Source organism: Mytilus californianus, unplaced genomic scaffold, assembly GCF_021869535.1.
Source record: "Mytilus californianus isolate M0D057914Y unplaced genomic scaffold, xbMytCali1.0.p SCAF_9, whole genome shotgun sequence".
Taxonomy (NCBI): domain Eukaryota; kingdom Metazoa; phylum Mollusca; class Bivalvia; order Mytilida; family Mytilidae; genus Mytilus; species Mytilus californianus.
The window spans coordinates 98338642-98365473 of record NW_026262745.1 but is presented as its reverse complement, the minus strand read 5'-3'; the positions used below and the strand labels follow the sequence as shown (position 1 = coordinate 98365473).

At 31.3% G+C, this 26832-nt stretch overlaps 1 protein-coding gene and 1 long non-coding RNA gene across 3 annotated transcripts in view; one reads left to right on the top strand and one right to left on the bottom strand.

Moving 5' to 3' along the window:
• LOC127714486 (caspase-3-like) overlaps positions 1 to 26832 on the bottom strand; it is a 50664-nt gene that overhangs the window by 14057 nt on the left and 9775 nt on the right. The window contains exons 6-8 of the mRNA XM_052220543.1: positions 11976 to 12028; positions 4666 to 4750; positions 64 to 251 (exon numbers count right to left, since the gene is read on the bottom strand). Coding sequence (XP_052076503.1) covers positions 64 to 251; positions 4666 to 4750; positions 11976 to 12028 — 326 coding nt within the window. The remainder of the gene's footprint in view (positions 1 to 63; positions 252 to 4665; positions 4751 to 11975; positions 12029 to 26832) is intronic.
• On the top strand, positions 14920 to 26224 carry LOC127714487 (uncharacterized). 2 transcript variants are annotated; one of them, XR_007987751.1, is made up of 4 exons: positions 14920 to 15683; positions 19972 to 20162; positions 21619 to 21746; positions 25879 to 26224. It is a non-coding gene; the product is annotated as an uncharacterized LOC127714487 (long non-coding RNA). The 2 variants fall into 2 exon arrangements; XR_007987752.1 differs by having other exon boundaries at positions 14922 to 15683; positions 19972 to 20093.

Here is a 26832-nt window from a genome sequence, read left to right as displayed (position 1 = left end):
GCTTTACTGTTGATTAAAAGAATTGATAAAAATTGTAATCTTTGTAACTGTTGTTTATCTTACCTTACTTCCGTGGCTCATGATAACGCAAATAAAACAATGATATTTTGATGAGTTCCTGCTTAGGTAGTTATGTCGCACATCTTCAAGGCATGTTCTAAGTTCCTCTGTAGTCATATCGACTCGACAATCAATGTCATACTTTAGTTTCGTGAAAAATGTACACAAATTTCCAACATCTTCATCTGAACCTTAAAACAGGTTGAGTACAGTTTTACTACATAAAGGCAACAGTAGTATACCGCTGTTCAAAAGTCATAAATCGATTGAAAGAAAACAGATCCGGGTTACAAACTAAAACAGAGTGGAACACATCAACTATAAGAGGAAAACAACAAAACAACAGACACACTGAAGTGCAACAAAAGAAATTGCAACATACATTAAAGGTGTTGATTAGCTTCGCTGACAGAGCAACGCAAGCCGAAGCATTTTTTCAAAAGGAATAAAATGCAGAATTTGCTGTTCCTGCTTTCCATCTTTATTTTGCCTCAACCAAATGTTCTGAAACTTAAACACAATGCTGATTTGCACGAAATACAGATCAAGTTCAAATTTCGGTAAGTTACTTTCAACGTTACTTTCAACTTTTCATACTTTGAACGACATTATTTTATAATTCTACTGGTGTGACGTTTTCATTCTGACGTCATACGCGCGATTCAACGATAGAGCCATGTTGATCTGACCATTCGGTCCCCATGCTTAAAACCTTTCATCGTTTATGGGTAGAATTAACACACATAAATAAAATTCAAAAAAAAGAAAGCAATGAATAAGGTTGTTACATTTGATATATGCCTTTTTGTGCATCCTTGTTAAGTATTTGTTTGTTTTTATTGGTATTAAGATACTTGTACTTGTACATTCTGTCATTATTGTTTATGATATTCTCGTTTTCTTGTCTTTTTGCTAATGAGCTTTGTCTATATGCCTTTTGGTGTTACTTCGAAAACTGGTTTGTTGCTCGTCTTTCATTTTCGCTATGTGCTTTGTCTATATGACTTTTTATGTTTTTTCGTTATATGTATGACGTGGCTCTGTACTTATTCATCCCGTCATTGTGTTATTGTACTATGGTAAATTTGTGTATACAAGACTTGAATGTTTACTAATATGCTTGGTCTGTATGCCATTTTGTGCTTCTTTGTTACATGTTTGTATGTTTTTTTAGTGATTAGGATTATAGCACAATATTTACTGCTGTATTATTGACATTTTTACCTATTATGTCTGTTTGTTTTGCTCACGCATCGTTGTCAATATAATGGAATTTGATGCTACTGTCATTTTTTCTACCTCTGAGCCAAACAAATACTACTTGTTTGTTTGCTTTGAGATATTACATTGTCTTTGTGATTTGTTCGATTCCTGAGAGGCGATCTCATATTATTTGTGTCATTGATTTGTGAATATTTAATAACTATTTTTCTCTTTCATGATCTTATGGATTTAAGGGTATTTGTCTTTTTTTCCTTCGGTTTCAAAACTTTAGTGCCAACGTTTCTGTTTTTCGTTCCGACGTTTGGCGGATTTTTGTAACAAAGTTTGGTAAACATTTCATTGTTGTATAATATTTCCTTCATACAAGTTCTTAATTTTATCTGATTAGTTGTTTTATGTATTTTTTGCTGTTCTAAATGTAATTATTGTATTTAGTTTCAAATTTCAATTATTTTTTGCTGTTAAAATTCTTAGAACGTACGCTTTAATCTGAAATCGGTTTCCTCTGTGGGTTCATTATGTATTTCCTTTATCATATAACTTTGCCTTGCCATTATAGAAATGTCAATAGATAGCTTGTAAAAGAATGTTTTACCATAATGTATAGAACCTAATAGGTTCCAACGACTTTTTGAGTCAAGGCTCAGTACTTGGTCCCTGATTATTTATAATATATATAAATGACATTGCAGAGAAACTCACATCTCTGACCAGACTCTATGTTGATGACACTTCGTTTAATTACTCGGGGCACGACGAAGAACATATACAAACTATTATTGGTCGTCACCTCCAAGAGCTGAACGAATGGTCAAGAAGGAGGCTTATGTCTTTTAATTCGGACAAAACAGAAATAATGATTTTCTTTTCAAATAATGAAGCACAGATCTAAAATTCTACTTAAATGATAAAGAAATACCTATACAAAATGAGTCAAACACCTTGAGGTAACGTTTTTCTCTGATGCTCGATGGAATAGCCACATAGACAATCTGATTATTAGTGTTACGAAACATTTTAAAAATATACTGAGAAAACTCAAGTATCAACTTTTTAGGAAAAATTTAGAAAAACACTATTTAGTATTTATAAGACCAATTTTTGAATATGCAACTGAAGTCTGGGATAATTGTGGGACAGAATATGCTAATAAACTTGAAAGTCTGAAGCTAGAAGCTGCTAGAATAGTTACTGGTTTGCCTATATTTACACATTCTGAAAATCAGAATGAGGATGTTTGGTGGGAAACTTTAGCTGATAGGAGGAAAAGACGAACATTACAAATGTCGTATAACATTCAATATAAACAAGCTCCGGATTATCTATGTAATCTTGCTCCACCTAGTGTACAGAGCACAACTGTATATTCCTTGCAAAATGGCAATGATGTCATTGTTCCTTTTTGTAGATTATCTCTTACTAAAGAATTTTTTATATCATCAACTATTAGACTATGGAATCACACCTATTTGTCCCGTCGAAAATCAGACTCTATCTCAACGTTTAAAATCAATTAAAAAGGCTAAATACTACAGATCTGTACCTAATCACTATATACATGGACCAAGGAAGCTAAATTTAATTCTAAAACAATTCAGATGCTATTCATCTTTTTTGAACTATGACTTGTTTAGAGTCAATATAATTGCTGACCCATCTTGTTTTTGTGGATCCAAAATTGAGAATGTACACCATTTCCGATCCGACTGTTCTTTATATACACACCAGAGAGAAATTCGGATGAACAAACTAAGATGGCTTCCTGATGACGTTATACTTAATGTTAAGTTACTAACATCTGGTAATCCGAACCTCTCGTATGAACAAAACGTCGATATATTTAAACATGTATTCGAGTTTATTAAAAGGTCTAACAGATTTCTTGTTATGTACAAATAGTGTTTTTGCGGTACATGCACGCCCTCATCATCAGCATCATTTCCAATTTTTACGTTATTACTGTTTCATCTTTTTTCAATAGATAGACTCATAAAGTATTGTATACTCTGAATTATTGCATGCTCATATTAATATTGTATTGTAATTTATTATTATTCAGAGCGGACTTCATAAGTATTGTTTAATTGTGTCCAATCAATTTAACTCTGAATAAATAAAATATGTTTAAACTAATCATCCCTTTTGTCGAAAAGTTTTGTTTTCAAACGACCCTCATTATCAATTTCTAGATGTTAATCAAGATATGAGGCGTACCTGTATCTGTGGTATCCTTTATCGCAAATTATCTCAAGCTCTATAGAATATCATATATTTAGCGGAAAGTAAAGTTAAAAGATACTGCTAACTTATTTTCTTTCTTTCTAATAAGTATGAAGTCAGCCTCGTAAGAATCAAGAAACCAGTCGGCAAGAAGAGGAACACAGCTGGTTCACATGGGAATGCCTATTATTTGGTTGAAAAATACGTCCCCCCAAAGGTAACTAATATGTTTTCAATCAAGCATCTTGATAAAGTCATTTTTAAAGATTTTTTTGGATGAATCAGAGTGATTTTGTACAAAGCATGAATTATCCCTCCCTAAGAAAAAAGTAAAATCAGAAAAATACTGAACTCCGAGGAAAATTTAAAACCTAATTAAAAGGCAATTAAAAAATGGCGAATGGATAACAACTGTCATACTCCTGACTTGGTACAGACATTTTCTTATGTAGAAATTGACGGATTGAACCTGGTTGTAAAGCTAGCTAAACCTCTCACTTGATGACAGTCGCATCAAATTCCATTATATTGACAACGATGTGTGAACAAAACGAGCAGACATAATAGGTAAAAATGTCACAAATAGTGGTACAGCAGTCAACATTGTGTTATAATGTTAATAGTTATAAAAACAAACATACATGTAACAAAGAAGCACAAAAAGGCATAAAGACAAAGCACATTATCAAAAATGAAAGACAAGAATACAAAAATTAAAAAGCACAATAACACAATGACGGGATGTATAAGTACAGAGTCACGTCAAAAGGATATGACCAAAAACATACTGAACATTAAAATAATATTCATAAATACAAATAAAAGAATACTATAACACATTATTAAGATGATAAACAACCAGTACCCCGAATCTATACTACAATTTTTAGCAATGAATTTTTGCTATTAAACTACCAAGTTTTAAAACGTTTAGGCATAACGAACTGTAGATAAGAGAGTGAACGTTCAGTCCCTCAAATAATAGTCTTTTAATGAATGTTGAATCATTGAAGCATTGACAATCTAACAAAATATAGGGTATGCAGTGCATATACAAAACCGAGTTTTTTTCTAAATGAATGTATGCATATTTCATTACAGCTTAAGGTTGGTTTAAATATTGGTGCATATTATAAAAACAAAAAACAAAAAAACACATACCTGTCCGTTCTTCTTCACCAGAAAACATGAAGTTAATGATCAACAGCAATCCTTTTTTTTCATATTTGTCGAATTTATTAAGCCACTAAAAAAAGTATGACTGGTACTTTATCCATTTAAACATGCCACTGCAGTTTTAGTTTCACTTCGAGATTGATTAGTTTTTTCACTTTGTTAACTTATATCGCACTCAGATTTAAAATCCATATTAAAGTTTGTGGCTTCTGCATGTTCTACGTATCAGTTTTAAAACACACTTAAAGTGAAAAGACTGACTGGTAAATAATAATGAACCAATGCATGCATATATATCATAAACTTAGTCTTTTTGCACGATTTTATCATATCAATTGTGTATAGTCGTGAACAAAATATTTCACTCGGTCAGTGCTGTTAAATATGGCAGCTAATTTATAGTCGTGTTTTGAAGCCGAAGTTTATCGATTGTCACCTTTGTAAACAATCAACAAAGAAGCATGGATATTCAGGTAAGCACGTGTATATCATGTACAATAAGATATATAGTTTATTTCGATGACGGAGCGATGCTTACGTTTTTTGACCATTTCTGCCAATTTTGTCTCCCCCTTTGCACTTGCGTATTACAATTCCCAAATTTTTACGAGAAAAGTCACGCTGAGGTAACTGCATACGGAAAAATGTTGGCGAATTGTTGTCTTGGAAGCCAACAATTAAAAAACGTGAATTTTTTTCAGAAAAAAGTATAATTACATAAGTTTTATAAAAAAAACTAGCCATTTAGTTAAAAAAACATATTAAACATTTTTTATAACTTGAAGTTTCATATGACTTTAAGATACAAACGTAATAATTTGTTACGCCAGATGCGCTCTTCGTACTCATGAATGGCGCTTCAATCCATCTTCAAAAAATTGCTTAAAAACATTTTGATATTTCCCTTGTGTTTTAATGTAATAGTTTACTGCCAAACTCAGTATAGACGAGTCTAAATTCCATTCATTGATCAGTTTAGCAACCTTATAGTTATCTTGATGATATGTGTTTTACAGTTTTTTCGTAAATATACTGCGGTAATTTATGTATAAAATTGAGAATAGAAATGAGGAATATGTCAAGAGACAACAACCGGACTAGATAGCAGATAGCAGCAAATAATATTTATATATGAATCACCAAGTTCGCTTTGCCCGTGTCTTTAGTGACCATTTTGGTTTAAATGAACGTACTCTTACTACTAGTTCAAGGATTTCGTTACCATAAGTTACTTGAAACTTTTACAAAAAAAATTCCTAGATTCTAAGATTTGGTTTAGAAGAAATATATATAAAAAAAAAAAACAGAAAAGCACATCTCGATTTTACGATGATGCTGTTTATAGAGCCCATAGTTTTGGACACATTCCAGAGTAATTTATCCACACTTTAAATAATGTTATTCTTATTGGTTACCAATAAACATGATAAATAAAGATTGTAAATGGTTGTAATTCGATAACTTTCAGTAACTGCAGGTACCCTCAGATCTGTTATTTGTATCTTTCATGTTAGTTCGTTTTATGAGTTTATCTTTTCCACTGATTTACAGTACTTGCAACCTTAGGCGTTACTGTTTGACGTGAACTTGACTGATCGGTGAATGATCGGTGACGGATGTTTGACTGATCGATGACTGATCGGTGATCGATCACCAATAGAATCCGTCAGATACGTCAAATATGCTATGTGAGAGTTACCGTGACAACGGTCAGCGATCGATCAGTAAATTAATTGTATGCACGGATCGGACGGATACGTATATAATTGAAATTCTTATGTAAAACGAACTCCACAGTATTTACAGTCGATAAACGCGACCTCTACGAAGACACCTTTACTCGTTAATTATGTACCACTAAAAAGCGATAAAATGTTATCATTTAAAATAGGTACTCTATTTGTTGTCGTTAGATGATGAAAATAAAAATAGTAGAACAGTAAAGATACATACAGCTTTGTTTGGATTAATTAATTTAGAGTGTTGTTTTAATTTTTGTTCTAGATTACCAATATTTCTTCTTCTTATAACATATAATGCAATGTTATTTCTGATTAGTCATTTGAAAGGCCTCAAGAAAAGTTTCTTTCATAGAATTTAAAAAAAATAAGTATTAAAATACTTAAACTTTAATTTGTGTTGATTAAAGATGCAATCATTTCATTATTTTGTACTTTTTGTACATCATGATTGGTCGTTTTTCATAAAATATGCTGAATTTCAGGGAAAATATACTAAATTTTTGTTCGCGTTGCTTAAAAATGCAAATATGTCTTCTTTTATATCAGAAATAATGCAACTTCAATTGCAATCATTCATAGTTAATGTATTCAGATAATTACTTCTGTATAAGATATGAATAATTCAAGGATAAATATACATACACTATTGTTTTTATTAAATAAGAATTCAATAATTTCTCTTTTTTAATGGAAATTATTGGAACGCCTATGGTTTTTTGTACTTTTTATGGTTCAGGATTGGTTGTTCTTAGTAAAATCAAAATAATATCTGAGAAAAGATACCAAAATGTTGTTTGCATTGTTTAAAATTACCAATTTTTCTTCTTTCGATAAAAAATAATGCAATGTTATTTGTAACTTGTTATTTCATAGATTTTTTTTGTAAGAATTTTGATAATGTGAGGAGAATTTTACTTAAACTTTTGTTTTGTGTTGAATACAAATTAAATAATTTCTTTATTTTGATAGAAATAATGAACCGTCATTTGATTTCGGTACATTTTGTACATCAGGATTGGTTGTTTTTCATAAAATATGCTGAATTTCAGGGAAAAGATACTAGATTTTTGTTCGCGATGCTGAAATATGCAAATATTACTTCTTTAATATCAGAAATAATGCAACTTCAATTGCAATCAGTCATAGTTAATGCATTCAGATAAGTACTTTTGTATAAAATATGAATAATTTAAGGATAAATATACATAAACTTTTGTTTTTGTTAAATAAGAATTCAATTATTTCTCTATTTTAATGGAAATTATTGACCTCCTATGGCTTTTTGTACTTTTTATGGTTTAGGATTGGTTGTTTTTTATAAAATCAAAATAATATCTGAGAAAATATACTAAAAGGTTGTTCGCATTGATTAAAATTACCAATTTTTCTTCTTTTGATAAATAATAATGCAATGTTATTTGTAACTAGTTATTTCAAAGTCCTCCAATAAGATTTTTTTTATAAGAATTTTGATAATGTAAGGAGAATGATACTTAAACTTTTGTTTTGTGATGAATACGAATGCAGTATATCTTTATATTGATAGAAATTATGAACCGCCATTTGATTTCGGTAGATTTTTTAAATCATGATTGTTTTTTTTTCATAAAATATGCTTAATATCAGGGAAAAGATACTAAATTTTTGTTCGCATTGCTTAAATATGCAAATATTTCTTCTTTTATATCAGAAATAATGCAACTTCAATTGCAATCAGTCATTATAAATGCCTTAAGATAAGTAATTTTGTATAAAATGTGAATCATTGAAGGATAAATATGCATAAACTTTTGTTTTTGTTAGATAAGAATGCAATAATTTCTTTATTTTGATAGAAATAATGAACCGTCATTTGATTTTTGTTCTTTTTGTACATCAGGATAAATTTTTTTTCATAAAATATGCTGAATTTCAGGGAAAAGATACTAAATTTGTGTTCGCGTTGCTTAAAAATACAAATATTTCTTCTTTTATATCAGAAATAATTCAACGTCAATTGCAATCAGTCATAAGTAATGCATTCAGATAAGTACTTTCATATAAGATATGAATAATTTAAGGATAAATATACATAAACTTTTTTTTTTTTTAAATAAGAATTCAATAATTTTCCTTTTTTTATGGAAATTATTGAACGCCTATGGCTTTTTGTACTTTTTATGGTTCAGGATTTGTTGTATTTCATAAAACATGTTGAATTTAAGGGAAAAGATTCTAAATGTAATGTTCGCACTGCTAAAAAATACAAATATTTCTTCTTTTATATCAGAAATAATGCAATGTCAATTGCTATCAGTCATTATAAATGCCTTTATATAAGTATTTTTTAATAAAATGTAAATAAATATTATAATGGCCTGGAGATAAGTTTGTTTAAAGAATTTTAAGATTACAAGGATACAATACTTAAAAATATTTTAAAATAATACATCGAAATTTGCAATAAATGATCATTTCATTTTATTTTCAAGAGCATTTTCGGAAAATAATAAAATCACTGAAAATCGCGATCAACACCGTTTTAGAAATGTCCAGTTTGAAAAAATATAACCTAAATTAAAACGAAAATGGCCATTCTTTAATAATAATATTTAGATTTAGATTTATATGCATATTTCTTTTCTTTTTAAATTCTTAAAACTGTGCTAAATAATTAATAAAAAAAGATGTTGATCATTTGTACTTGAATGTTTCGTATTTTCCATGTCGCCATTTTAATTAGATGAAACGAAACTAAGATTTCGTAATTTGTATTAGTTTATCATGTGACGTAGTCGAGTTCAATCCGTCAGAAAGGTCGATCGGTCCTATCCGTCCGATCCGTCCGATCAGTCAAAAACTTTAACTATAAGTCTGACGGATTGGTGACGTGAGTTTGACGCGAACTTGACTGATCGGTGACTGATCGATGACCGCTGATTGATCGCTAAAACAGTAACGCCTAAGGTTGCAAGTACTGTATACAGTATATTCGTATGTTATGCTGTTACACCATTGTCCTATGTAAGGGGGTGGGTGCAATCAAACATGTTTATTCCGATGAATTCGACATGTGCTTGTCCCATTTCAAGAGATTGTAAGGGTTTGTCGGTTGTTGCTGTGCGTATATATTGTTTTGTTAACTGTTTTATACATAAATCAGGCCGTTATTTATTTCTGTTTTTCGCTCACATTGTATCCTTTTTTCAATCTGGACTTTTTACATCTCAAAATGCTTAATAAGTTTTGCTCATTGTTGAATGCCTTTCGTATATCATTAATTGATGATTTTTATGTCATTTGGTCTCTGTTGGAGAATTGTCTCACTGGAAATCATACCACACCTTATTATATTCATATGTTGATGATATCTGAAAATATTCAGCTAAATATTTCTTTCACGACCAAACACCAAAATACGTAAAGCGCACACTCCTTTCATTCTCATGCTAATTTCCTTAATGTGTTACTGGTGACGACTTCTTTTTAGTTGCCGAATGTAAAAGTTCAAAATACTGCAAATCATCAAATAAAAAGGGTTACCGATTGTGTAATATTGTTTGATTTGTTCTTTTAACGTTATTTAGCTGAAATATTCTGCATTAGGACTTGTCTGTACAAAGTCAAAAACATGAAGTTGTTTTCCATTCGTTAGATGTTTTTGAGCGTTTGATTTTGCCATGTTATGAAGGACTTTCGTTTTTGAATTTGTCCCTTCATTTGTAGTGTTTACATATCTGAATAATGATGTTATACACATCTATATTCACACTGTATGAACTTCATTAACAGAGGTGTACTCCTGACACAAAATCAGCTGAAAAGAGTTATGAGGGAAAAATTCCATGGTAAATTAAAAAAGGGATAGTACATTAAACTTGACAAAAACAAAAGTTCGAATTCGTCATTCAACGAAACGTCTGTGAAACAGCTGTCATATTCCTGACTTGATAAAAGCATTATCCGAAGAAAATAGTGGGTTAAACCGTTATTTTCATAGCTAGCTAAATATCATTTTTTATGTCACTTTAAAACCTGTCATATTGACACATTTGTCTGACAAACCCACACAGACATCATATGTTTGTGTGGTTAAATGACAATAGTTGGGATCCAGCAGCCAACAGTGTGTAAACACACATCACAGATATTAATAAATTTCAAACAAATGTACAATTAAACCTAACAATGACGCATTACGGAAACTAATTAAACTTTAATGATGCAAAATGTATCGGTTGTTATTTCCTTCCACTAAGACCTTCCTTCATGCATAATTATTGACAATTGAATTTATTATCAATGAACAATCAAACTATTTACAACATCCAGCAGATACATTCATTACGGATTTTCAAAGATGTGCATTACATTTATCTTTGTTGTGATGTTATACTACTGTTTCAGAAAAGGGAGAAGGTTTGGTACCATTAAAACGTTTAATCCCGCTGAAATTGTTTGCACCTGTCCTAAGTCAGGAATCTGATGTTCAGTGGTTGTCGTCTGTTTATGAGGTTCATAAGTCTTTCTCGTTTCTCGTTTTTTATATAGATTAGACCGTTGGTTTTCCCGTTTGAATGGTTTTACACTAGTCATTTTTGGGTCCTTTATAGCTTGCTGTTCGGTGTGAGCCTAGGCTCCTTGTTGAAGACCGTACCTTGATCTATAATGTTTTACTTTTATATATTGTGACTTGGATGGAGAGTTGTCTCATTTGCACTCATACCACATCTTCCTATATCTAATTACGTTTCGAATTCAACTCTTATAAAATTTAATGTACTTTCAAAGCTTGAAGGTAATTCTCCAAAAGCTTATCCTTACCTATAATATTAGTATACGGTTCATTAATAACATAACATCATATGAGATGTTAATATTAGCCGTTAATAATTAAACTCGTACTCCCCTTGCGACTATGTTCTGTATTATCCTTAAACATAGCAATAATTTATCACATATATTTCTTGAACAAGTAATTTTAAAGTTATCGCAAAAAATTAACAAAATTAAACAATTTTAAGTCCAGTTATAAACTGTCTTAAAAATAATGGACAGGAACGAGTCGAGGACCAGTTTTCGTCAGTTACCAGTAACTGTCACTTTGCATTGTATGCGATACTGGATGCGTTTCGTAATTACGAATACTGCTATTATATCGTCATAAAAAACTAGGTTTTATGAATCCAATCAAGACATGGAAATTTAAATCTTTTCGTTCTTTCACCACGTGGAAAGATAATCGTGCGGCGACATGACATCATTACTGTATGACACCCTCGATTTAAAAAAAAACTGACCGTTTTTGGATAAAGTAATAGCATAGCTTACTTAAACAATAAAATTTCCTTCAAAGGAATACAAAAGTTAATTAATCTTAGAACCATTTTTTATGATCCCCTTCAATGCAGTGTAACTTGTTAAATTCAGGTCCTAGACCTAACTTTTAATATCCCTTTTCAAGTTTAAAGAATATTTCCAAAAGTAGTAAAAGTTAAAAGTTTTTACTGCGAAAAAAATGCGAGATTCTTACAGAAATTGGTACTCTACAGGTATAGAAAACTTCCAACTTACTTGTGACTCTTCTGATCTAAATGTCTCTTTATCCCGATCCAAAATAGATGTTCCTGGAATGAGTTTAAACCTATTGTTTTATTAGTAAGCATGTAAACCAACAAATATTCATATACAATCTACATCATAACAATATTAATTAAATTAGAGCTTCTGTTTAGTCATGCCTTGTCCTGATTTGAATGTGTTGTTCTATGCGACTGTCATATAAGTAAGAGGTTTAGCTGGCTATAAAACCAGTTTTTTTCCATCACTTTCTACATAAGGAATTGCCTGTACCAAGTAAGAAATATGACTGTTGTTTTCCGTTTGCTTGGTGTGTTTGAGCTCAAATGCACTAGTGTCTGAGCAGAATGTTGATGAAGCAGGATTATGTCAAAGAACACATCGTCTTTTTTCGGAGGAAATTCATCGGAAGATGTTAAGACCTTGTTGATAAATATTTCGTATCAACTTTATTATAAATACATGATGATCTTGAAGAAAAATACGAGGAGCAGACGTTGATTATCATCTGAATAACGTGAAATAGTGTTTTTATTTGTCCTTGTATATTTATAACCTTTACTGTTCAGTCCAATTTTGGTAAAGTACTTTTGTTGTGGCTCGGTATTCATACATCCCGCCATTGTGTTATTGTGCAATGGGTCTTTTTTGGTATTATTGTTTTTCATTTTTGCTTATGAAATTTGTCTACAGAGTATCTAGATATCATTTTTGTTTTTGTTGTTGTTGAAATAGTTATTTGTTTTATGGTAATTAGGATTATAGAAAAATGTTGACTGCTGTACCTCGATTGTTGACAATTTTACCTATTACACAGGCAAATTTTGTTCACGTGAATTTCACGTCAGTCTCATTTCACGTGAAAGTCACATAAAATTCACGTGAGTTTCACATGAATTTCACGTGAATTTTTGCTCACATGAATATCACGTGAATTTTTCATGTGAATTTCACGTGAACAGTTTTCACGTGAAATTCACATGAAATTCATGTGAAACTCACATGATCTGACTTACGTGAATTTAACGTGAACTTGTTAACGTGAAACTCATGTGAAATTTATGTTTATTTCACATAAACTTTTTTTCACGTGAAATTCACGTGATCTCACTCACATGAAATTCACATGATTTGACTCACGTGAAATTCACATGATCTGACTAACGTGAAATTCACGTGAAATTCATTTGATCTGACTGAGGCTAATGTTTTATATAATGTGCCTACGTGGTTGGTTTTGCACAAGATAAAATCACTGTTTAAAATAATTAAGTGTGTGCACTAATTATTGCCATTTTGACATAATCGCCAAAATGTAAAAATAATTATTGAAGAAGAATTAGAATAAGAATATAGATATTTTATTTGTTTGAAATACAAAAATTCACAAATTCTAACAAAATTTCACAATAAACATTTTAAAAACATACTCAGGAGAACATTTTTACTAGCACTTTAATATAATTTACATAAAAGGAGGACATATAACCATCAAATGATTAATATTTATCTTTTTATTTCGCATGAATTATCTCCCTTGATAGTGGATTAGATGCAACTACAAAAAGATCAGTGTTGGTTTTGAGTTGTATTTCCTATCACTGTTTATATTTATCTCTAGTAGAGCAATAAGGGTAAAATTTGTATCTTTGATTTCAAATTCCTAGGTACCTAGATTATATTGATGGGCTAATATTGATTTATCAGTAAACTTAATTTCTTTTGCACATTGAAAGTTTTCTTTATTTTTGTTCTCTTATAAAATATGGGAGGTAACTCCAGCTTATGAAATAGATTCCTGTTACTGTAATTAAGATCCTTTACTTTCCATAATTGCAAAGAAAAAAAATGATAATGAATATCAGTTACTTCAAAACCTGAGTTATCTCCCTTTTTTGCTGTGTATTAAACTTTTCCTCAAACTTATAAGTCAAGTACAATTTTTAGCTTTGAACCACACATAAGTTTGACAATAGGACATATGAATAAAAATATGTAAGTGTGCTGAAAAGAATTTTATTGGGCCAAATGTTGTCAATAAATGTAAAATTGAATGTTTATCAAAGTATATACATGGAAGTGCAGTATATTTTTAAAACTGCTTTGCTTTCAGAAATATGAAAAATGTTTGATTTAATGAGTATTACAAAAGCAGTAAATGCTAACTACTCCCTCGTCTAAAAAAAGGAAGAAAAAAGAAAAAATATCTTCTCTCAGGGATTGCATGTGTATCAACTGGATTGCAATTTATGTTTTGGTACACTTCAAAATATTTATAAACCTTTTTATAATGATCAAGATTTCTCAATTTTTCCTTTTGAGTTAATGAGTTGTCAGGGTTTGTCAATCAATGGGAAAATTTTTAAACTAAATATTAATTTTATAATTTCAGTAATAACTAGGTAGGGATTTATTTTAATTTTATGTTGTGTTTTTTTTACATTAAGTCTATGGGAGTAACATTCTGACTTAACAGTGCTTAATGAAAAATGACAAAAAAATCTTTAGGGTAGGCTATTATTAAGACTAAAAAGTAGGGTAGTTAGGGTAACGGTGAGTGGAACCACACATATATCATAGGCGAATCCAGGGGGATCTGCATCCCCCTCCCCCCCTTTTGTGGGAAAAATTTGGTTGATTATATAGGAAATCACTGAAGCATGACTGGAGCGGCACCCCCCTTAGGTCAGTTAGTGCCCCCCCCCCCTACCAACCCTATGAAAAGTTCTGGATCCACCAATGTATATTTTTATTTGGCTTATTAATAAGTATGTTTTAAGAAGATAATTAAGGATTGTCTGAAATAATTTGTTAATTTATAGTGAATGGTTGGTTAAATTTACAACTTTGATAGATCTGATATTATTTATTAAAAAAAAACTACAGTCTTGAAACATGTAAAACCAGGAATTTTACACCTAAAAATGCTGTATAATTTTCAATTTTTTTTTATTATCTTTTAAAATTTATAGATAATAAACATATTTTAAGTCCTATATAGTGTCCCAGGCAAATGCATTAATGTGCTATGTATGTTATCGAAAATTATTGATTGACATTAAATTATTACCAGAAGCATATATACTAAATAATGTCTCTAATATTATTTAGCTGTAATAAATGTGAGGTATGATTGCCAATTAGACAGGCTGTTAATTGGATTAAACATATATATTCTTCAACTAAATTAAATAACTTCATTGAAATTATATCTAACAATATAGTTTATATTATATTAAAATATATCAAATAGTTTTAAGGTTTAGGACTTCTGGTTAAACTTTATGCTCTACTATAGGGGTGCTCCTATGTAAAGGATGCTTGTAAACAAAAGAATTTGTTATTTGTTCATTTATATGTCTTACTTAGTCAGGACTTTAAGCAGTAAATATCATTTTAAAACTGAATTGAGTCAGTAAAGTCGGGAAGCTGATTATGATAAGAAACATTGGATAGTGGTCTATTGAATGGGGAAACCAGCATGTACCTATTTGCACATGGATAACTATTCTTCGTGACGATATCCGGGACCGGAGATCGGTTTTTAAAACGCTTGAAAGATTCAGATGAATGATGCAAATTTGAAGACGCCGGTAGCCAACTGACAACAACTTGTTGAACAAGTACTTGTTTCTGTTTATTTAACGAGACAAACACAATCAATGAGCTATGAGCACATAGATACTCGCGAAAATAATACAGGTAACTCAAATAAATGATTTAATAGTGCAGAAATAAACAGAAATAGTGAGAATGTTTTTCAACTTTTGACCTGATGATCAGTTCACAGTTGTAAAACTCCGTTTAAAATAAACACTCATTAGAGACTGACACACACATGTATACTCAAAAGTTGATACAAAACAAGAAAACTCGAAGAAAAAATTCCATCTTCGTCATCCAACTCATGGTTTGAAAAAAAAATGTATGATTTTATGAATTGACCTCAGCTCCGGTCTCCTGTGGAAGTGTAGCCCTAGCTCCGGTTGAATATTTCTTTGTTCAGAGTCATTTAACCATATTGTAATCAGGTTACTAGGGCAAATAGAGGTATAAAAGAGAGAAATAGCTGTAGAGAAGGAGTTACGATTTTGTGTACGAGAGAAATGTATTCAGAGATTTAAGATTATGCCACTGTATTGTTGAGCCTGCAGTTTAGATGTTGTAAACTTATATTACTGTTACTTTGGATTTTGAATAATTCAGTAATGAGTATTGAACTTTTAACCAACTTTGTGTTTATGTTCACTGGCAAGACTTCGTTCAGACTACACCAGGATTCCCTCAATCACGCTACCAGTTCTTTTCTAGGGTAATCCTGTAACACTGTAATCAGTGACACTGTGTACGAGTGAAAGGCACGACCTGAAACTAATACACTCAATAACACAGCACAAACACAAGGATACACACTTTAGTTGAAGTTGTATAACCAACTTTTCGTCACAGGTTATACTTTGAGAATTTACATGGAACTTTTGAAAAAACAATTATTTCTGAAAATTGAAAAACATACATGCACGATTGAAATAGATAAAACCATGATAACAAATATTAAAATGTTTATTAGTCCCCTACCAGCAAAGCCAAGGGGACTTTAAGTAATGCTTGAAAATATTGATATGATATTTATACATTGTATATAGTTTTACCATGACAAATTTACAGATCAAGTTCAATATTTATTCTGTTGAGATGTTTTTCTTTGCATAGCTATGGTCCTTGGACTTATAACATTCAGGCAAATAATCTGTTTTTCACTTTCTTTGTTTGATATACTTGGAAATATTGATTTGGTTATTGTCATGAATCATGATTGTTGTATAGTTTTACCATGACAAGTTGCATATACAATAATGAATTTAGGGCCCAAAAACAAGGATTTTCTGGTTTCCATACATGTACATTAATTTGAATATAATATAAAAATTAGAAGATGTGGTATAATTGCCAATTAGACAACTCTCCATCCGAGATCAAATGACATAAAAGTAAATAACTACAGGTCACGGTACGGTCTTCAATTATGAGCAAATCCCATACGTTTCTATGGATCTCTATGAAATTGAACCTCAAGGTTCATACCAAAAAAAGGAAGGTTGGGATTGATTTTGGAGGGTTATGGCCTTAACCATTCAGGAGTTAGCATGGTAAGGCCAGGGTTTTTTAATTTGTTGGTTTGCACATTTTACACATGAAAAAGTCGAGTCGGTTGGTCGAGAATAAAAAGAAAAAAATATCTTTCAAGACAGAAAAAATATATTTCACCTTACTAACAAAATGTTTGGTTTGCTATCTTGTCATCGCTTAAATTCTAGTTCCATGAACTATTATTGCTCAGCTGTTATAAACATAAATATACAATATATGTACATTGTCGGAAAATATATAATTTGTTTGTATAGGCTTTAGAAACAGGACGAAAAGCGAGGCTCGCCAAGCTTTTCTCCTGTTTCGTAGCGAGTACAAATAAATTTTATATTTTCCGACAATGTACATATAGTTTTTATCCTGAAATTTACACCCAAAACTTGAAACTTTAGTTGTTAAAATCTAAATCATTGTCTCTAATTATTCAAAGAAATCGACATCGTTTGAACGCGGACCGCGAAGAGGACCCCAAAATGAACTGGTACGCAAAAAGAAATATCCACATTACCGCTTGCTCAACATGGAAGCGGGGTAACAGGAGACTTTATTTGTACAAGTACAAATAAAGCAAAAATTTATTTATGTACCTGTTATTTGTACATTAGTTAGCTGATTGCAGGATAAAATGCATGCCATCGTCATACAATTTCCAAATAGGGGGGTTATGTCCAAGGTCATGCAATTTCCAAAAAGGTGGGTTATGTCCAAGGACATAGACAAATTAAATCGTTATTTCATGAACAAGAAAAAACAGATCCACCAATTTCAGGAAGACCCTACATCAACTGTCAAAATGAAGAACAGGAATAAAAGCCCTGTTCATTGATAATTTTCTATGATTTCCATGTACATGTATTGTGTGCGATTTTGTCCCATGTACATTTACTCCATATCCTTTCATTTTCTATTGGTGAATAATGGTCTTCAAGCACGAAAACTAATACATGAAAATTGCAAACACATCGTACGAAAATAAGCTTTACCATTCTTGTCAAAAACGTAACAGACTTGTCCACTGGAAAGATGAAGATATCAGATTCATGAGTTGTCATGCATTCCCATTTTTGATATCCAAATGGACGGGTTTTTTTTATTGTCTATGAAACAAGAAAATTCCAAATTGTTTGTGAATATCTATAATTTAACTTGAAATCTTCCACATTTAGACAGGTCCATTTCATCTATGAGATGATACATCTTACAGATTTATGAAAAAAAAGGGAAACAAACTTATTGTAATTGGTTTTAAACACAGGTTTCGCTCCGCCGCAAAATTATTTGCGCAAACAACATTTTAAGGTCAATTATGATTGACTTGTCTATTTTTAGATACGACACAGTGTTATCACTTCTGTTAGTGTTTGATGCATTTCATAAACAAGAAAATTTGTATTTATATTTCAGGGATAAGGTTTTAAGGTTTTTGTAAAGGTCAGCGGGAATAAAAAGCATGAAATGTCAATTTTACTTTTATTCTGCAAATCAGAAAAATAGGGTCGGCGGATCCGTAAACCAACAAATAAAAAAGCCCTGGCCTAAGGGGCCTAAACAATACTTTTCTAATACACTGTACAAGTTACCTATTTCTTGACCAATCTCAAAGAAGTTTAATGCTAAGTCTTGAATTTTTCGGGTACTTTAATATGCTGAATTAAACTTATCTTGTATTTTAGAGTTTGAATATTTGGATCTGTTTTTAATCAGTCAGGGGACTTACTTTAATGAGTGATTTTCTAAATCACTGATTCAAATGACATTATGTCCACAGATGTTGGAAGTAAGAGTTGCCATTCTTCAATAATCACCAATTTAAGTTGTACATGTACAAATAAATCACTAGACTAAGTGATTTCATTTTATTGTAGCTTTAAATGTATAATACATGGGTGTATTATGTTGCTCAAATTACCAGAACCAACATCTGTGTTTATAGACTGTCCAGTCATGTCAAGTGATAACCTTGTACTGAATCTGGGATATTGACATGAAGATCACTTGTTTAAGTATCATACCTCTATTTATTTTAAAAAATCACTTCTTTAAGTATTATTATTTTAATTACCCCCCCCCCCCCCCTAATTTCAACACCCCCGAACAGTGAAATTTTGATGGTGAACAGTAAAATTTTATTATCTGTTAAGAAAGGAAAGTTCATTTATTTCAATTTTACTAATAATTAGATATAAACTAAAACTGTATGTTTAAAATGTTGGTAAAACTACAAATTGACAAAATTTCTTATTTATAACATTTTTGTACTTAAATGAGTGATTCATAAATCAGTTATTTCAGAACAACCGGGCCCTGACTGTTAATTGGTCCACATTGTGATCTAAATTGTCAAAACTTAAACTTTGTTGGATTCCATCAAAAATTGAATTATTGATTTTTTTTATATGCAGAATCTAACCGTGTATTTGGATTTTTAATTTTGGGTCTGGTTTTCAAATTTGTCTTCATAAAGGCAGGGGTCATGTTTAAAGCATCCGATCTGTATGAAGAATGGTAGGTCCATGACTTGTAATTTAAAAATAAGTCCCCTCCTACATGTCCTAGAAAAGACAGGTCCCGGACCTCAGACTTGCACTATTTTGAACCCATGCATAAATTAAACAGTGTTAAAGGTCCAAAGGGCAAAAAATTTAACTTTAATTTTTCTTTATTGTTCTTAATGATGTTAATAACAACTTCAATCCATTGCTTTTTGATATTTGATAATACGTGTTTAATATTAGTAAACAATAAATATATAAGCTAATTGTTTGCAAAACTCTTTGAATACTTTTTATAGTCTTGCATCCACATGCTGTTAATAAAGCACTGTTTTCCCCCTTTTCAGCAGTACATTGTATTACAACAAATGGACAGAGGAGTTGACTATTGATAGCGACTGATAATGGACTGGAGTAACCTAGCGTCCAATGACTCTGAACATGCCTGACAGTACTGGCATGTGTACATGTATGTCGACAGCCAATTCTAAGTAACCTTAAAGGTATACATTGTATATACAAAAGACCTACAATAATTGTATGTGCATCTATGGGGGACTTATATTTCACTGTTGTCACACAGTGTTGTGTGGCTTTATTACTGGTCAGACTATCTATCCTGCAGCATGATATCTTTTTGACCTACATTTTTGTCGAGCCATTCGACCTTTTGTCGAAAAAGCGAGACATAGCGATCCTACATATCCAGAAGTAAATTTAAAAAAAAAAATTCCTGTTTTTCCGTATTTTACTTATAAATGGACTTTGTTTTTTTGCCAGGAAACATTACATTCACTCTGTGGTTAAAGTTTTAAAAATTTTAATAACTTTGTCAAACTATCCTGGATTTCTACCAAACTTGGACAGAAGCTTGTTCATGATCATAAGATAGTATCAAGAAGTAAATTTTTAAAAAAAATCCTGTTTTTCCATATTTTACTTTTAAATGGACTTAGTTTTTCTGCCAGGAAACATAACATTCACTCTGTGGTTAAAGTTTTTAAAATTTTAATAACTTTCTTAAACTATCCTGGATTTGTACCAAACATGGACAGAAGTTTGTTTATGATCAAAAGCTAGTATCTAGAAGGAAATTTTTATTAAAATTTTGTACTTGTTTTTTTCCAATTTTACTTATAAATGGACTTAGTTTTTCTTCCAGTTCACATTACATACAGTCTGCAGTTAAATTTTTTAAAACATTTATTAGATTCATAAACTATCCTGGATTTTTACCAAACTTGGACAGAAGCTTCTTACAATAAAAAAATTGTATCGAGAGGAATATTTTTATTAAATTTTTTCCTCATCTCATTTTCGTTGAGCCTGCGATTAACAGCAAAAGTAGGCAAGACACTGGGTTCCGTGGAACCCTTACCAATTTTATGTCTCACTGATTTATTAAGTACATTGTATATGTATGAATTCAGATTGTGGTACATCATGTACTTAGTTTTGAGTCTTGCACAAATACATTGCCATTGGAGTTAACATAAATTTGATCGCTGACAATGACAGAGTGTTTTGAACATTGCCTCATAGTGTTGATCAGAATACCTTTATATTAAATCAATAAAATTTTATTGTCACAGATTGAAAATATTTAGTATTTTAAAAATAAGGAGATGGGTAGGATTGCCAATGAGAAAACTTTCTGCCAGTCAAAATGAAGGGGATGTAAAAAATTTTAGGTCACTGTATGATCTTCAACAATAAACAAAACCATACTGTAGTGTCAACTGTAAAAGATCCTGTAAAAATGAGCAACAATAAATGTCAATTCAAATCAGAAAACTAGTGACGTTCTAATTACCAGTATTGGTAATATAATTTTTTTTAAAATCTGACACTTATTTTCTCTCTTGTTAAATATTTTTTTTGAAATATTCACCAACATGACCAAGAGAGAACTGTATTGCCAAATTATTTTATCGGAAAGCAGTGCATCAGGTTCAGGTGTTTTACATGATAATCACAGGAATTTAAATTTTCAGAATTAGCTCCTCAGATGTCAGTGGAATGGAAGTAATACACATCATATGTTTCAATGAAATTAATATGATTAATGATGGGATAAGACGTAGAGGAGGTCCTATAGCTACAGTACATGTACATGTAACTGGTATGTATATTTGTTACAGTATTAATAGTCCAAATGGTATTACAATAAAGAAAATACTGAATTCCAAGGCAATTTCAAAAAAGGGAAGTCCATGCATATGTTAGTGGCTGCTGGGTTTTACTATTTGTATTATTAAGCTTTACAATGTATATTTCATAGGGTAGTAGACTTGGATGTTTCATAAACTGTATACAGATGCCTTTTGTTACAATGTTTCTGTCCTTCATATGTTGGTTGGCCATGTTAGATCACATTTTAATGGTTCAGCGACTGCTTGAAAAAAAGTTTAGGTTTTTATACGATCGCAAAAATTAAAAATCGTATATTGGTATCACGTTGTCGTCGTCGGCGTCCACCCCCCCCCCCCCCCCTTTGTTTTGAAAACTTGTAAACTGTCAAGATCCCCACCCCGAAACCATATATATTCTTGTATGAGACAATAAAACAAATCAAATGAAATAAAAGGCCAGTCCCCTGGGGTCAACCCACCCCCTCCTGTTTGAGAACTTGTAAACGGTCGAGATCCCCACCCCTAGTCCATATATATTCTTGTATGGGACAATAAAACAAATCAAATGAAATATAGGGAAAGTCCATGGGGTAACCCCCACCCCCCTTCTTTTTGATAACTTGTCCCCTGGGGTCACCCCACCCACCCCTCGTCCATATATATTCTTGTATGGGACAATAAAACAAATCAAATGAAATTGAGGGGAAGTCCCCTGGGGTAACCCCCACCCCCCTTCTTTTTGAAAACTTGTAAATGGTCAAGATCCCAAACCCGAAACCATATATATTCTTGTATGGGACAATAAAACAAATCAAATGAAATCCATGGGGGTATAAGGCGAGTCCCTTTGGGTCACCCCCACCCTCCTCCTGTTTAAGAACTTGTAAACGGTGGAGCTTTTCATTATTAATAAGATAATACCACATTGAGGTCCAAAGGGTCCTAAATTAAACTTTTGTTTAATTTCATCAAAAATTGAATTCTTTGGTTCTTTGATATGCTGATTCTAACAATGTTTGAGTGTTAAATCATATCTAATTTTAGAGAACTTACCGTAGTCATCACTGGTTGTTGTTATTATATTATTGATTATAATTTGAAAAATTGCATCATATCTTATTTTAGAGAACTATTTATCCAGTTTGAGTTATTTCCATTTGCACAGAAAATATTATGGATAAAATTAACCTGATTCTAATATGTACTTAGATTTTGGATATTGGACCATCATAGGTATTTAAATGTCCAATTTCAAATATATCAGTTCTTTGACTACATTCATTTTGTGTCACAAACCTATGATTTGTCAAATATTCAATCACAATCCATATTCAGAGCTGGTTTAAGTTTAAATGTAGTGTCCATACTTGCTCAGCTGTTCAGGGTTCGACGTCTGCAGGAAAATCCGGTTTGCTGTCTCTCTGACAGCCTCTTGTTTGACAATATTCTGGTCACAAAGCAAAATATATAGATTTAGTGTAATACTTTTAGTTTTTAGGGACAACATCAAAAGACCAATATGTAGGACAAAGCAAAAAATGTTTCAGTTTGCAGAAAAACCTTTTATACCTGTCAATTATGTTTTTTTCAAATTAAGTTAAGAGGGGGCTGATTATCATTGATATAACTATGTCAAGTCAGTTTTTATAACACATTTCAATTACAACTTGATGTAGTTCCTAACTGGGATACAATTTAAAGTAGTTTGTAATAGACAAAAGGTCCTTAAATATAATAAAACTCAAAGATTAAAAGATAATTACTAAATTACAAATAGAATGCAACACTAAGAGATTAGTCATAAAGAAGGGCAATCAATGAACAAAAGACAAATCCGGGAACAGTTAAAACACAAAACGACAAACATTATAGACAATCAACAATGAAAAATGAAAATAAATGAGAAAAATGGATCTCAAAAACCAGGGGCTACGTCAGAGGGTGAACAGAACTTGCTTCTTGCAAGACACTTGCCGTGAAAACAATTTGATATGAAGACAAGCTTTTGTTTTGAAATTTCCAACATAAGGCATTTGCCTCAATGTAGTTACGGCCCTGTAATAAAAGTGAGGTAAATGTTCACGAGACAATATACCTCAAGTGAAATGAAACCCATTTTCAAACATTTCAAATACATTAATATTTATAATATTAATAAAAGATTTGGGAAGTTTTATAAAAAAAAAAACGAATTTTGGAAGAATCTGGTGCCATCTCATACTTCAAAATAGCATTTATAAAATGGCTTAAAAGACCTGCCAAGTTATTTTCAATACATTGTAAGTCAGGTTATTTATTTTCAAACTACCACAGAACAAACCATTCATTTTTGTTATATATATATATATATATATATATATATATATTATCAAGGCTGAGTTATTTATTTTAAAACTCCTACTGCCCCCCCCCCCCCCTCCCCCCCCCCCCCCCCCCGAATATCAAATGGTCGTCCCCTAACTTGAGTTTGTCTTACATTAATGTAATGAAATGTATATATAATGCTTTTTACCACAAAACTCAGTTTAATTTGTTTCCGTTCTCTAACTTAAGTTTGCCTCAACCAAATGTTATGAGACTTAAACACAATGCTTATTACCACATAATACAGATCAGGTTTGATATTGGGTGGTGTCACTTTTACCGTTCTTTAGTTATGCCCCTTTATAAACATAAAAATTGCTGAATTTTCCGTTTACACAATGCTTATTACCACAAAACTCAGATCAAGTACAAATTTAGTTAGCGTCACTTTTACCGTTCTTCAGTTATGTCCCTTTATATCTTTTATGATATGCAAGTGGGGGCATCATCTGTGTCCATGCATGGACACAATCCACATTTTTGGTTATTATCTTGAATATTATTATAGATAGAGATAAACTGTAAATAGCAATAATGTTCAGCAAAGTAAGATCTACAAATAAGTCATCATGACGAAAATGGTCAATTAACCTGATAAGGAGTTATTGCCCTTTAAAGTCAAATTTAACAATTTTTCGTAAAATTTTTTAATTTACAAAAGTCTTCTCCTGAAACAACAGAGACAAATAAACCAAATTTGGCCACAATCATCATTAGGGTATCTAGTTTTTAAAAACATGGCAGATATGGCTAAAAATAGAACATAGAGGGAAAATGCAGTTTTTTACTTATTTCTCTGAAACTAAAGCAAAAGTATAACGGTTGCATTATTTCATGCATCAATTGTAAATAAAAATATCAGGTGAGAGACACAGGCTCCTTGGAGCCTCTAGTTTGGTGTATGCAATAATTGTACATGTTGTAAGGTGCACATGTCTGTCTGGCTTGGTTTATCTGAACTTGACCTTAATATTTGCTTGACAGTATATTTTCATGAATCATTGGTAATGTTAAGTTTATTTGATACTTATCGTAAACTTATAATTATTCTTATATCTTGAGGACAAGCACCATAAAACAGTGGGGACATAAAAATACCTGGAGTCCGTCTATCCCTTTGGCCTTATAAGCGCTCTCACTTGCATGTCTTGTACAATTCTTGTCGAATTTTTAGGAAACTTATTTTGATAGGTTATATCAACAATGTCTGACAAGTTTTAAAGTCAGTGCCAATCAATCATTTTTAAAAAAGTTATGCCCCTTGGAAACATTAATTATTTGGAAAATTGCATTGTTAGGGCTCTTGTGTACAATTCTTGCCAGAATTTTATGAAATTAATATTAAATAGGTTTATATCATCAGAATGATCAGAGCATTTTGATGTTCATCTGTAATGTTTACAAATTCCAGGTTTCATGGCAAATTTCAACCATTATAAACCTCCACAACCTCCATAGCAGAGGTAATCAAAAAGTAGTGCAGCAACAAACAACAACTATTAATATTCCACTCCAGTTAATCCGACACACAATATACATGTATGATTATATACATAGATATAAGAAGATGTGGTATGAGTGCCAATGAGACAACTTTCCATCCAAGTCACAATTTATAAAAGTATATATATATATGTACCCGGTAAGTTTGAATATTAAATTGATGTTATCATTTTTGCTTGAATGGTAAGGCAATATTTAATTAATTTGATGTATATTTTACAAAATAATATATGCTGGTTTTTTTTTTTATTACAGCAAATGTATTCCAAGAGTTTATGGCTGATTATGCAACTACAGGATTTTATCATTGAAGCAACATCTTAGAAGGATAAGTGCAAATGTATGAAGGAAGCCTTGTGTACAAATACATGTAGCAATTACATGCAGGAGAGAACACTTAAACATTACTAACATGTAGTCATGATATTGGAGTGGTGCATTCTAGAAATCTAAACACCTGGAATTAAATATTGTGTATATTTTTTTTCAGCCACAAGTACTTTCAGCATATAATACAATTCAAATTCAAATTATTGTGTCAACATGGCAGTTACTGTCTAAAAATGGAAAATGCTTGTTTTAAAATGAATTTTATATAAAATATGTTAAATAACAGGAATGTTTAGCTTATTGTGCAGCCAAACTTTGAGATCTTTTAATGGCATATGCCTGTTGTTTGTCAACATTTATTTTCTTTTTGACTTAGCCTTAAGATCAGTGTTAAAATGAAAACCATATATGAAATAAGAAGGAAATGGTTGTAAATAACAGCAAGACTTTCAATATGGTATATCAAATATATTTCACAGAACTTTCTATTTCAGTTTATTAATACAATGAGATATGAGGTATAAATCAATCAGACATTAACACAACAACAAAAACATCTGAAAGGCATTAAGGTGCTAACATACAGTCCTCAACAATAGACAGGTGTCTAAACAATATGTCATGATCTGTTTAATTGACCAGAGTACATGAGTATGTGGCAGGGTGAACTACCTTTTTTCTTCAAAACTCTCATAAGAAGAATTGGCATCTTTTGCAAGTAAGACTTTTGCATAATGTGATTGGAATGTCTCAAAACTGATGAACACAAAAAGACTTATACATACATAATAAAAATGAAATGTACATCAGTGCATACATCTTCTATAAATGAATCACCTTCCATACATCAAATTAAAAAAAATTGAGACTTGAATACAA